The sequence below is a fragment of the Syngnathus typhle genome, linkage group LG1, assembly GCF_033458585.1.
Source record: "Syngnathus typhle isolate RoL2023-S1 ecotype Sweden linkage group LG1, RoL_Styp_1.0, whole genome shotgun sequence".
NCBI classification, from domain to species: Eukaryota; Metazoa; Chordata; class Actinopteri; order Syngnathiformes; family Syngnathidae; genus Syngnathus; species Syngnathus typhle.
In genome coordinates this window covers 2,307,799-2,321,924 of record NC_083738.1, presented here as the reverse complement: position 1 = coordinate 2,321,924, position 14,126 = coordinate 2,307,799, and the positions used below count along the sequence as shown (strand labels likewise).

At 45.4% G+C, this 14,126-nt stretch overlaps 2 protein-coding genes across 25 annotated transcripts in view; one reads left to right on the top strand and one right to left on the bottom strand.

Moving 5' to 3' along the window:
• Positions 1 to 14,126, top strand: part of tctn1 (tectonic family member 1) — a 196,855-nt gene that overhangs the window by 123,359 nt on the left and 59,370 nt on the right. The window lies entirely within an intron of this gene.
• Positions 1 to 14,126, bottom strand: part of LOC133158431 (uncharacterized) — a 43,448-nt gene that overhangs the window by 16,071 nt on the left and 13,251 nt on the right. The window contains exon 2 of one of the 2 annotated variants that reach the window (XM_061285651.1): positions 7,737 to 9,807. The exons of the other annotated variant lie outside the window; for it this stretch is intronic. Within the exon in view, the coding sequence (XP_061141635.1) occupies positions 8,865 to 9,807 (943 nt within the window). The 3' untranslated portion in view covers positions 7,737 to 8,864. Of the gene's footprint in view, positions 1 to 7,736; positions 9,808 to 14,126 lie in introns of those variants that run through there. 2 annotated transcript variants of the gene reach the window in all.

Genomic DNA, 14,126 nt, shown 5'->3' with positions numbered 1-14,126 from the left:
CCGTCTTGACTGACCTGAAGCGGGCTGGTCATTTGTTCCATAATTGGGAGAATCACGACTGTACCCCCCTCTACCCTTGCCACGGAATTTGTTACGACCACGCCCCTCCAGGCGTGGTTCGAAGGTCTTATTTTGATAAAACATCTCAGACTGCTCTCCTTTAACAAAAAACACGGTGCCCATTTTCCCCTTCTCTTTCGCTCTTTTTGCATTGACAACTTTTTCGGCGTGTATAGCATGATCAATGAACTGTGGCAAGGTAGATGTCGGGAAAGTGATCATATGTTTAGTGATCCAGCTCTGGATTGCTGGTCGCGAATTTGCATGTAGAGCGTTTTTGAGTTGTTGGTCATAAACATCAGATCCATGCTCCAAGCCACTATTGGCCTTGAACACTCTCTCGAGTCTGTGCCTAAAGTCTTCAAACAACTCATCTTCTTTTTGTTTGGTTCGGCCAATGTCTGTGTAATTTGCTCTACGTTCAAATTTTATTTTGATCCTGCCCAATAGTTGGTCAATTTCTCTTTGTAATGGCACCCCGTTACATTCCAATGGACGGCCCCGGGAATCAAAGGGATCCCAGGTGCCTTTAACGCTTGCCCAATGTTTGGTTAAAGATGCCATAAAAACCTGTTGTACTTCATCGCCACTCAAATTGTATGAAGCAATGAGTTGTCTCATGTCGGTACAATATTGATCAACATCTTCAGTGGGCAACGCTATACCCTCAATTGCTGATTTTATATCAGCGTGGGTCCATGTTCTGTATACTAAAATTGTGGGTCCTCCCTCATCATGAGGATTTGCCACTTCAATCATCGGGTATGCGTCTGCGTCAGCCGAAGGAACCAACTTAGCACGGCCCCGCGTCAACACACCACGAGCACGGCTCCGCGTCAACACACCACGAGCAGAAGCACCATACTCAGGAGGATGATTTGTGCTTGGTAATTTGGGGTACAGAGACGGGAAAATTGGTTCACTTTGGCGTGCTGCAATCTCCGTCTTTATAGATTGATCATTCTTTTCATCCTCATTCATCGCATCGTCAGCTTTGGCCTTCAAGCGAGCCCGCGCTGACACTGTCTCATCATCCTCCTGCCTGTGCAACAACAAGTTCTTTTTTATCTTTCCTCCGTCTTCCTTATCTCTCAGTCTTTCTCTTATCTGCCCACATTTTCTCTTCTCAGCCTCCAATTCCCATTTTACTATTAGATGATATCCGACGTTATTCCTCTTTACACCACATCTAGCATCAATCGATTGCTTTAGGTTATTCAACGAATTTGTTTTCAGCTGACCGTCAAACTTGTAATCGGTTATCCATTTGTCAAGATATTTTACATTTTCGGGGTCAACTTCTTCCATCAATGTCCAATCTTTGCATTTCAATTCATGTCGGGGCAGCGGCTTTTGCTTGCTATTTGCTGTCCCCATGATTTATTTGTTTAGTTTACGGATTTGGCAATTTGAATGGCACCCGCAGTGTCCTAAAGCCAATTTAGTTCACAGGACAGTGGATAAATGTTCGATGTGTGGTGGGTCTCCGGAGGAAACGGAGAATCCTTGCTTTCATCCACACAAAGCCACCGTTTACACTCCTGCGTGTTTATACAGAGGACTCAAACCTCAAATCAGAGCTCAAATGAGGTCACTCTCAGTCAAACCATACACACGCACACACACACACACAATGCGCATTCCTATCGTCTCACAGGCAAGCAGGGGAGCCCGCCCTCCAGTGGATTTTAACAACTCTTTAACCTTCCTATTGTGTAAGGAAAACTTATCTTTACCTTTTTCCCAAAGTAAATATAAAACCTATCTTTTCACGGAGAAAGAAGCCAAACCAGCTAAACAAGGGATAAGGAAAACCCACCACAGATGGCAGCAGAAAACTAACACAGTAGGAAGGTTAGTGAGGAGGCCCCACCACACCTCAGCGGGATTTAACTGCTCCAACTACCTGTACTTCTTTATTTCTTCAGAAAACAGAGGAGTCTGCCCTCCTGTGGAATTTAACTGACGTTTACGTCAGGGGACTCCAGCATCCCATACAGAATTTAACTGTCTCTAAATATGCACTTGATAGGGTCTAGAATTGTCAAGGTTTCAAGTGACCTCTTGCCACTACACTTCCATTCCTTTCAACAGAATCAACATTCATACTCACAGTCCGCTGGGCCTTTCCCTCGGACGATCTCGTCAACCACTCCGGCGTCCAGCTGACTGATCGAGTCAGCCCCGTGAAAAGGGTTTCCTTTATATGCCTTGGCCAAGGACTTGCCCTGCGTCGAAAAGTCAGCCGGAACCCGAAGTAGGTCTATTGAGATCCCGGACGAGCCCCCAAAAATCTGTCAGGTTCAAAATCAGCAAAAGGATCAGCAGACAAAACCAGTGAGGCAGAATGTTGAGTCTTTTCTCGCGAGGAGTGCATCCAGACTTACAGCAGTCCAAAATACACTAAAGATCTGTCACACCCCTCGCTCTTTTTATTAAGGGATGCCCTACCTACAATGTGAGACTAGCCCCTAACAGGTGGGGGGGAAAGCATGGCCTAGTCTCATGAGAAAATAAAGGAGCGCAAGGACATAAACAAGTATTCTATGTGAAACAAGTAGTTACAGACAGGACGCCATGGGAAAGGAGTGCAAGGACAGAATGCCAGACATCAACAGAGTAGATTGAGCTATCAGCAACTTTCTTGGATTCCCAGAGGTGTAGAAGGTCAGGAAGCCCCAGACAGCATCGTATGACTTGTTGTGGACTGGTGGACGTCTGCAAGGCGAAACAGCAAGCATTCTGCGCAATAACTTATTAATAATAATAAGTACTCATTAGGGAACGCATGATAACATATATATACAATTTATCCAACAGTACACTTGGCCTCTCATCTTCAGGGATGTGGCCTTAGATGTTAAGAAGGGCATGAGTTCCCTGAATTTCTTCCACCCGCTTCTCACCCTTGTGGTCACTGCTAGGTCCACCCCCCCCATCAGCGTTAAGCATGTCTCCAAGGTAGCATAAACTGTCCACCACCTCGTACATCTCCCCATCTACCACGAGCCCCTCTTGCTCAGCTGGGTCTGCTTGGGAGACTTCTCCCCTGCACCGCTTGCATTGGAAGGTCTCACTTGCAGCTAGTAGGCTGCCTTTTACTCCGCTGCATCTTCGGTGTACCCATCTCTGACAACCCTTGCACCGGATAGTTAGCTTGCACTCCCTTCCCGCAAACTCCACATGGCCATGCTCCTGACTGCGATATCACTCCCAGACCAGCACCACCGACCATGACCTTTGATTTTGCCGCATTCACCTTCATTCCTTTCACTTCCAGGCATGTTTTCCAGGCCGCTAGCTTCCTAGCTAGGTCTTCTCGATTGTGAGCCATCAATACCAGGTAGTCCATCCCTCACTTCCCTCGATACCACATCCATCATGATAGCAAACAGTAATGGGCTGAGCACTGATCCCCTCGTGCACTCCTACCCTTACTTCAAACCCATTACAGTCGCCAACTCCTGTTCTAACAGCTGTGCAGGCTCTGCAGTAGAGAGCCATCACAGCCTTAACCAGTCCCTCTTCCACGCCCGACTTCCTTAGGGCCCACCTCCCTTGGCACCCTGTCGAACGCTTTTTCCAGGTCAACAAAAGCGAAGTACAACCTCTTCTTCTTCTCCTGTCGGATGACAAAAATTGCATCTGTTGTACCTTTACCAGGCATGAAGCCATACTGCATCTCGTCCACCTCTACCCGTGACCTCACCCTCCTTTCCAACACCCTCTCTAATAGCTTCATTCCATGCTCCAGCAGCTTTATGGCCCTGTATGACCCTCATGCAAATGGGTCCCCCTTCCCTTTGAATAGAGGCACCAGGACGCTTCTTGAGCAGTCCTCCGAATGTACCCCTCAGCGATGACACTGTTACACAGGTTGGTCATCCACTGCACACCAACGTCTGCCGCTGCCTTTAGCATCTCTGCCACCACTCCAGATTGTCCAGCTGCCTTCATGGCCTTCATGGCTTTCCCCACTTCTGTTCGCGTAATCGGGCCACATTCACCCTCTACTTCGTCGCATCCCACCCCTCCATCCCAGTCATTCTCCACATTCAGCAGCTTCTCCATGTACCTTCGCCATACTTCCTTCACTCCTCTGTTGTCTGTCATGATGTTGCCATCCTCATCCTTCACACAGTTTGCACCGGTCACATCACGCCTCTCCTTAACCATTTGCTTCGCTATCTTGAAGAAGTTCTTTTGTCCTCTCTCACTCTCCAATTCACTTCCAAATTGTGCCTGCAGGTCAGATTAATGCAGTGCTTCTCAAATAGTGGGGCGCGCCCCCCTTGGGGGGCGCCGTGCTATACCTGGGGGGGGCGCGTGTGACCCTGGGGAACAGGCTTTTTTTTTGCAGTACTAGAATAAAGTGTAATTGCGCATCTTCCCAGCAGGGAGCAGTGGCGCTCTCATTGTTACTTCTGTGACGTTTGCGACAGTGCAACATTTTACGACTTACAAGACAAGTTAGGATAGTCACGGTGGGGAGGAGGGGGGGGGGGCGCGAATAGTTTTCTTCTTGCTAGGGGGGGGGGCGTAACAGAAAATAATTGAGAAGCACTGGATTAATGAAAGATGTTTATCTTATGAGATCACATCAAACGGCAAACATTCTGACCAAATATATCATCTTGAAGAATCGGTGAAAGCATACATCCAAATAAAGTAATCAAAACAGCAACACGGTGAGGGGTATCTGAAAATCAGAGCAGAGTTTTAACTCGCAAACACCTGGTAACAGAGGTGAGGAAACGGGAAACACCTCCTTAAAGTAAGCCTTAAGAACTTTACAGGTTAAGATTAGTCGCAAATAGGTGGTGCATCAATGTCCTTGAGCATCCAGCATTGTTTGAAAATGAGAATGGTCGCTAGTTTCAATCCCTGCTATGTGTACAAATCATATTCAAAATGCATTTTTTTACAATAAACTTGAGAGCCTCCCGTTCATTTTCAGTGGGAACAGTGTTGTTGGTCTCCCTTTTTTGCTAGTGCGTCATAGTCTGGAGTAAAATTTGTTGTGGCAATTCTTAGGCGAGATCCGAGGTGTTGGTCCGTTTACCTTGATCTGTGACGGGTTGATGTTGATGTGGCTGAACGTCACGTCGCGTACGTCGAGCCAAATTGTCCACTCTTTTTTAACATTCGGCACTCACTTCTTTTTTTCGGGCCACTCATTTTAATGGAAGGATTCCAGGGGAAGGTTTGTGGGTGGCTTTAGCGCAAAACTGCATCTGAAAGCTCAGCGCGCGAATTATGAGAATGCTGTCGTCAAAACCCACGCTCTAAATTCGGGACTGATACGAATAGAGCGAGAGTGCGCCAAGTCCGTACTACGGAGTACGTACACGCACTTGTGAGTGTGCACCGAGCTTTCTGACACGGCTTCCGGTAGTAAATGCGCAGGCGAGCGCTTCGCCATCTACTGGGAAAACGCAGTCATTGCAGGAAAAATGACCAAAAAAAAAAAAAGTTTAATAATACAATTTGTTCAGGGTTGGCGGGCCGGATTAAACGGTCCCGTGGGCCGGATGTGGCCCGCGGGCCGTAGTTTGCCCACCCCTGGTCTAGCCATACTGAGAATATTTTTGGAGCAAAACCTTCTACAGTCGGATGCCCTTCCTAACACCAACCCAAGGGGAAATTGATTTTCTGTAGGGGTTGACTCCCTTAGACGATTCCTCTCCCGAGGAGCCCACTGGGCAGTGGTACTATTTAACCCATAGTTGGGGGCTGGTTCGTGGGCACCAGGGCGTGTCGACACACCGGTGGGCCTGCGTGCCGCACATCTAGGGGCCAAACCTCCTCCGATTCCCTTGTAGTTTAGCCTGGGTCCGTCTTGTACCCAGTTACCATGTGTCGCCGCGTGGAGGCACTACATAGGGCTTGCTGTTAGAGAGGCTATGTACTGTCAGGAAGAGACTTACGCATTCGGCTCTCCCGTTTGCATACTGCTAGCGTGCACTGGGCACTCCACCAACACACTAGACGCATCACAACAACTCGACTTGGTCTTATGAAGTCAGACCTCCAAGCCAGCATTAATTCAGTAATCCACCCATCTATTATCTGTACCGCTTATCCCCACGGGGCAGTAGGCGGGGGACATCCTGAACTGGTTGCCAGCCACTTCTTAGATTTCTGTGATGTATAACTGTATAATGACAAACAAACAAAAGTACATTTTACAAAATATGTACTGTTTTATGCAAAGTTTTGGGCACCCCTAATTATTTTCAAGATTTTCCTTTACAAATCATTGGTTGTCCGGATCAGCAATTCCAATTAAATACAGTAGTCCCTCGCTACTTCCCGGTTCACATATCGCGGCCTCGTTCTATCGGAGATTTTTTTTTTAAAAACAAATATTGTAGATAGATTCGGTGCATCGCGGATTTTTACCGTTTTTTTCCGTGTATAGTGCGCAAAATTTTACTAATTTATTGTCCTAAAATCCGGGGTGCGCATTATACATGGGTACAAAAGAAAAAAAAAAAAAAAATTTTTTTTAATTTTTTTTTTTTTTTTTTTTTTTAAGTCCCAATGATCGTCACACACGCAGGGAGGCAATGGGTCCCATTTTTATAGTCTTTGGTATGGTCTTAACTAGGCTGGATGTAATTTTTTTTGTTGGCGTTGATTTCTCCGACTGCCCATAAACGCACCACCGCGCTTCGTGCGCGCACGGGACAGCAAACGAGCAGGTGATCGAGCAAGCCTTGTCTGATACGAGAGCATTGCGGTCGCATGGAGCGTGTTTGAAGTGAACAGCAGAGAAGAAAGGCAAAGTGTTGTGAAATAAAATGCACAGAACGGATGCGCAAGACACGTCAACTATATAAAGAGCGAGAGTTGTTTTCTTCCTATTAGTTTCAATTCACAGTTTAATTAGCAGTTTCAATCAGCAAATAACAAAATGCGTATTACAGGTAATATTTTATTTCACAACACTTTGCCTTCTTCCTTTGGTCTCTGCTGTTCATCCTAAAACACAAAGGCGCTCTTTAAGCAATGCGACAGTGAGCGCCCGGCGCGCTGCACCAAATTAAGCTCCCTGCGCAGTGCGCACTGAGGTCCACTTAAATTTTAGAAAGTACATCAGGACTTTAAAAATATCTTCTAAATTTCAGCGACGGCTCTGTCACAATAATCGACCAGCCCGGTGCAGTTGGGCGGTCGGCGGCGCGCTACGGTTGAGAGTTCTCTCGCGCGCTCTCTCTCTCTCGCTCTCTCTCGCTCTCGCACACACGCAAACCGGATATCATACGGAGGCCGCCATTACAGATGCGCAGAACGGATGAGCAAGACACGTCAGCTATATAAAGAGCGAGAGTTCAGTTCTCTACCTAAATCCGTATTACAGGTAATATTTTATTTCACAACACTTTGCCTTGTTCCTTTCTTCTCTGCTGTTCACTTCAAACACGCTCCATGCGCACGGAGCGCGGTGGTGCGTTTACGGGCAGTCGGAGAAATCAACGCCAACAAAAAAAATTACATCCAGCCTAGTTAAGACCATACCAAAGACTATAAAAATGGGACCCATTGCCTCCCTGCGTGTGTGACTGTCATTGGGACTTAAAAAAAAAAAAAAAAAAAAATTTTTTTTTTTTTTAAAAAATTCTTTAAAATTGGGTGCGTATTATACATGGGTACAAGCTTTTTTCCAGCATCAGCATGCCATTTTTAGGGGTGCGTACTATACATGGGGGCGCACTATACACGGAAAAAAACGGTACTTCTTTTAAGTCTGATCCACTGTGTAGCGAGATGCCTGCCTTGACACATGCACGCCTGTCACCTGATTCCTGTTTGCTTGATACAGTTCACTCTGTTTGGCCCGACTGTCTGCCTGTCCCTCCAGGAGCTTGGTTGTTGTCCTGCCTCGTTCAGGACAGGCTGGCTGCCGCGCTTCGCACGCTTGTCCACAGTGACGCACATTGCTCAGAGGCGCCCTCAGAACTGGGAGGGAGTTACCATTTGTCTACTGTGCCGCAAGTACTGTTGCCACTATAAATGGCACAATTGCCAAGATTTGCACCAACAAAGAACCGTGATTGAGTTATTTCAACATGAAATAATCTATTAAATTTGACATTGAACAGATTGTATCCAAAGTCTACATAATTGAATAACGCTCATCTTACAAACATGTAATATTTGATTACCCATGTTAGATTTGAGTAAATAGAAACAGGCAGCCAATATCCTTTTTTGTGCGTTGCGAGACAGCCGTGCGCTGCATTTATGGTACACATAGTGTGATTTACAGCATGATGTGATCACATTTATAGAATAGAATAGAATAGAAAGCCCTTTATTGTCATTTTACAACTTAGTTGTACAACAAAATTTGAAGAACTGTCCTCTGTAGCCTCCCTCTATCTGCAGCAGTGCAGCTCCCGTACCAGGTGTTCAGCCAGTACGTCAGTAGGCTCTCAATGGAGGAGTGGTAGAAGGCCAGCAGAAGCTTCCGATCCATACTGTTCTTCCTGAGGACTCTTAGGAAGTGTAGACAGTGCTGAGCCTTCTTGATGACAGCTGAGGTGTTGCGTGTCCAGGAGAGGTCATCAGAGATCTGGACTCCCAGGAATCTGATGTCATGGACCCTCTCCACACTCTCGCTGTTGATGTAGAGGGGAGGGGGGGTCTCTTTTTTTTTTCTGAAGTCCACGATGATCTCCTTTGTTTTCTTGGTGTTCAGAGCCAGGTTATTTGCGGAGCACCAGTTTGTGAGCTTCTGGACCTCCTCCCTATAGGCTATCTCGTCACCATTCGAGATCAGCCTGACCACTGTGGTGTCATCAGCAAATTTTACAATCATGTTGTTGCAGAGTGAGCGAACATGGCTGGTCATCCAGGGTTTCTGGTTGGGAAAGACCCGAATGGTTTTGTCCACACATACAGTTCCCATGCAGAACTTGATGTAGTCGAGAACTATCTGTGAACATAGCCAGGTCTTGGTGGTGAAATAGGTCCCAGTCCGTGTTTTGAAGAAAATCCTGGAGTTGGCTGAGTGCATTTCCAGGCCAAGTTGTTACAGTCCTTGTGGTGGGCCTGGATCTGCGTCTGAGAGGAGTGTATGCGGGGATGAGTAGCAAGGAGAGATGGTCTGACTGTCCGAGGTGGGGGAGGGGCATGGCTCTGTACCCGTGCTTGATGTTGGAGTACACGTGGTCCAAAGCCCTTTCACCTCTTGTTGGGCACTTAACGTGCTGGTTGAACTGTGGGAGTACAGTCTTCAGATTGTTCCTATTAAAGTCTCCTGCTATTATGTGAACACCATCAGGGTGAGCCCGCTGCTGTTCATTGATGGTGTTCAGCAGGAGAGAGAGTGCCGTGCTAGCGTTAGCATTTGGCGTGATGATCACCACTGTTATCTCTCTCTGTATTGAATAGGGCCGACATCTAGCAGACATGTACTCAATATCGGTGGAGCAGTGCTTCGCTATGATGCTGCTGTTGTTGCACCAGTCCTCATGCACATAGATACAGAGCCCCCCACCTCTATTTTTGCGGGAGTCCACAGTCCGATCCCAATGGTGTAGCGAACGGCCTGCTTGCTGCACGCTAGCATCGGGGATCTTCAGGTTCAGGCAGGTCTCCATGATAATGAGGGCACAGCAGTCACGAACATAGCAATTTGCCGCAAGCTGTAGTTCCAGATCTTCCATCTTGTGGGTGAGAGATCTGGCGTGGGTGAGATACAGGCTCGGGAGGGGTGGCTTGTGCAGTTGGTTCTTTAGCCTTGAAAAAACGCAATTCTGGTTATATTCTTAATGTGCTTTTGAAAGGAGAGAGTTTGATCAAATATTACCCCGAGATTAGTTACAGAGTGATAGTACGGTTATTTACAGTTATAGCGGTTTCCTTGAAAAATTGTTGATGACGAGTTGGACCAATTATCAACATCTCAGTTTTATCTGGGTTAAGACGAAGGAAGTTGAGAGACATCCATTGCTTGATCTCCGCAAGGCACGCCTCAAGATTACAACAATCCCGCGGATCTGTCATTGATAACGGCATATATAATTGGGTGTCATCCGCGTAGCATTGAAAACTAATACTAATTACGTATTATGTCCCCAAGCGGACTCATATAAATATTAAATAGAATTGGTCCGAGTACCGATCCCTGTGGGACACCACACGTAACATTGTAGAGCTCCAAGGACGCATTGCCATGGACCACTCGGTGCGTCTTGTTTGATAGATAGGAATGGAACCAGCCTAGTGCTGACCCTGAAATACCAACACAACTTTTAAGACCTCCTAATAAAATATCGAAGTCTACAGTGTCGAAGGCAGCACTAAGATCGAGTTGTACCAGTACAGATGAAGTTTTTGAATCCATAGCTATGAGGAGATCGTTAGTTACTTTAGCAAGTGCTGTCTCAGTGGAATGATTAGCTCTAAAACCAGACTGAAAAGAGTCTTCTCGATTATTGGCAACCATGTAATCAATAAGCTGCTGCGCTACTACGTTTTTAAGAAGTTTTGCTATGAATGGGAAGTTTGAAACTGGCCTATAATTACTGAGACAGTCCGGGTCAAGATTTGGTCGCTTAAGTAACGGTTTAATGATAGCGGTTTTAAAGGCTGTTGGCACTATCCCAGAGGAGACAGACAGATTGATTATATTTAAGATGGACGGTCCTAAAATTTGAAATAATTCTTTAAGTAGTTTGGCTGGAAGAGGGTTGAGTAAACATGTTGTTTGTTTAGCCGCACTAACCAATTGTGTAAGCCTTTCAAGGGACACGCTTTTAAAATTTGAGAGGGTTGTTGCATGATCATCAGCGTTGGTAAACGGCGGGCTCGTCTGAGCGATTGGAGTGGTATTCTTGATCTCGTCCCTAATGGATTCAATCTTTTGAGCAAAACATTTCATGAATTCGTCAGCTGAGTGGAAGGAACTATCGGAGGTCAGCTGGCATAGAGTTAGATTTGCCACTGTATCAAATAGGTGTTTAGGATTGTTTTTATTGAGATTAATAACTTGCGAAAAATACTGAGTTTTTGCTAAGATAAGCGCATCTTTATATTTCAGGAGGCCTGATGGAAAACCTCAAGTTTGGTTAGACGCCATCTGCGCTCATGCTTTCTACATAATTGCTTAAGCGTACGCGTTTCATCTGTGAACCACGGAGTAGGCAATCTACGGCGAGTTTTCAGACGTAACGGCGCCACAGAGTCAATGGCATTTAACAATGTCGCATTGAATTCATTTGTAAGATTATCAATAGAGCCGGTGTATGCGGGAAATATGGCGGTTGCCGGCAACAGTAACTCAGATAGCGCAGTTGCAGTCATGGAGTTAAAATTATGGCTCCTATAATTCTGATTGCTCTCTTGTCTTTGACAAGGAACTAGAATTTCTAATTTTATTAAGTAATGATCAGACAGAACAGTAGTGTATGGCAGTACTGCTATATTTGAGGTTGCAAGTCCTCGGAATAATACCAGATCTATGGTATTTCCATTCTTATGCGTTGCTGCCTGTACGGCTTGCGTAAAACCAAACGTATCAGTTAAAGTCTGAAACGGCGAAGTAAGTGGCTCCGACGGTAAATTCATGTGGATGTTGAAATCACCCATGATAATTATATTATCCGCATTGGTTACTAGATCAGCCACGAATTCTGAAAATTCATCCAGGAAGCCAGAGTAAACTTATGTGTACGGTAAATAACAGCAAGATAAAATGACGGTAGAGCGGTGGATCGGACAGTGAGAACTTCAAATGTTTTAAATACGTTAATCGAACGAGGCCTAAATCTAAGCTCGGAATTCGAGATAAGGGCGACACCCCCACCCTTTTTTCGAGGACGTGCCACATGCGAGCTCACAAAATTTGGAGCCGAGGCCTCGTTAAGCGGCAGCAGTTCATTAGGTTTTAACCAGGTCTCGCAGAGACCAAAAACGTTTAGATTATGTTCCGTGATGAGGTCATTATCGAGAACTGCTTTCGTATGAAGCAATCTAATATTCATAAAACCGAGTTCAAGTGTAATCCGTCGATCAGGGTGCGTATCTATCGAAGGATATTTAAACAAGATGCGAGTAAGATTTTGTTCTCTAGGCCTGACATCACCTCTCGAATGTTTGTTAGCGCGCTGGGACGATACGACCGTGGGAATCTGATAGTAAATATTTGTTACACATGTAAAATTATCTGAAACAGGCACCGTTTCATCAGCAAAACCTGTCACAAATGGATGGTGGAAATGGAGCAGGGCGACCAAGTGCAGCTTGGACCAGGGTTTATTGGAACAAACTCAAAACACGAACTTGGTAGACTGACATAACTTAACTACCACACTAACAACAGGACTGACCTAACATGACGTGAAACAAAAAGACATGGTGACGTTACCGTGACAGCAGCGATTGCCTGCAACAACCGACAAGCAATGATCCGACAGTGAACGAGGGGCAGACAGGACTTAAATACAAAACACAAAACACGAGGCAGGTGAACGCGGTTACATTGATTGAGGTGACACAGGAAGGGAGGGACGACGCGAACAGAAACCAGGGCAACCTAGCAAAACTGGGGACAAGACATGACAGAAGCACACATGATCCACAGACATGAGCAGTTATTCAAAAAACGATTACATAAGTAACACGTTAATAAAACCATCTGTGTCACTCCAATTCATTAAATCCATCAATCCAGTGGTCCCCAACCTTTTTTGCGCCACGACATGTCAGAAATATTTTCGCGGACCGGCATTTATATAAATAAATAATACATTTATATAAATAAATAAATAATACATTTATAATAAATATATAAATACGATGAAATAAAATGATACGACTGACATAAAAACAAGTACAAATGACAAAAATAAAGCTCACCATTACGTTGAATTAGTGGGAGCACTGAGTTTGTTTCTCAGAAACGAGCCGGTCCCATCTAGACGTAATCGGAGACAATGACACCCGAAGTGATTAAGGTGTGTCTTTTATTGCAGGATGCTTGGTCTCCATGTGTTGAAGCAGTTTTGAATGCTTCATTGCCTGGTTAGTTAGCCTGTCGCCACATATTAGCTTTGCGGGCTCGACTGGGGAAACATGTCACGTGACCGGGACGAGTGTCTTGACCTGAATTAATTGATCGTCGATAAAAAAAAAAAAATTCTGTGCCCGGTACCAAGTGACCCACGGACCGGTACCGGTCCGCGCCCCGGTGGTTGGGGACTACTGCATCAATCGTCCTTTGTCAACAATGCGTGCGCGCCGCTCTTGCACTTCAAAATATTCCACAGGCCCATATAACGATATATAAATTATATATCAAATAACTATTACCGTATTTTCCGCACTGTTAGGCGCACCGGATTATAAAGCGCATAAAACAGAAGCTATACTGCAACAAACTGAGATTGACTAGGGTTGCGGTATGCATCCACTAGCCAATAACCAACGAGCCCTCTGTAAACAATCGCATTTCTCAAACGATCTCCTATAAAATGATCGGAACTGACTAAAGTTCGATCTAACGCATTGGTACTACTTACCTATGTTTCCCTTCCATATCGATCCGTAGATTTACTCGGAACATTAACAGAGTATTTTGACATGAAGTACCCTGGTGCGTATAGCAGCTATCGTTATAGCATTAGCCATCCGCAATTTCCCATGAGCCTCAGCTCGCAATCTCCCATGAGCCTCAGCAAAGTGTAAACAATCGCGTTTTTCAAACGATCTCCCATAAAATGATCGGAACTGACTAAAGTTCGATCTAACGCATTGGTACTACTTGCCTATGTTTCCCTTCCATATGGATTCGTAGATTTACTCGAAACATTAACAGAGCAGCCTATTTTGACATGAAATACCCTGGTGCGTATAGCAGCTATCGTTATAGCATTAGCCATCCGCAATCTCCCGTATGGGCCTCAGCTCGCAATCTCCCATGAGCCTCAGCAAAGTGTAAACAATCGTGTTTCTCAAACGATCTCCTATGAAATGATCGGAACTGACTAAAGTTCGATCTAACGCATTGGTACTACTTACCTATGTTTCCCTTCCATGTCAATCCGTAAATTTACTCG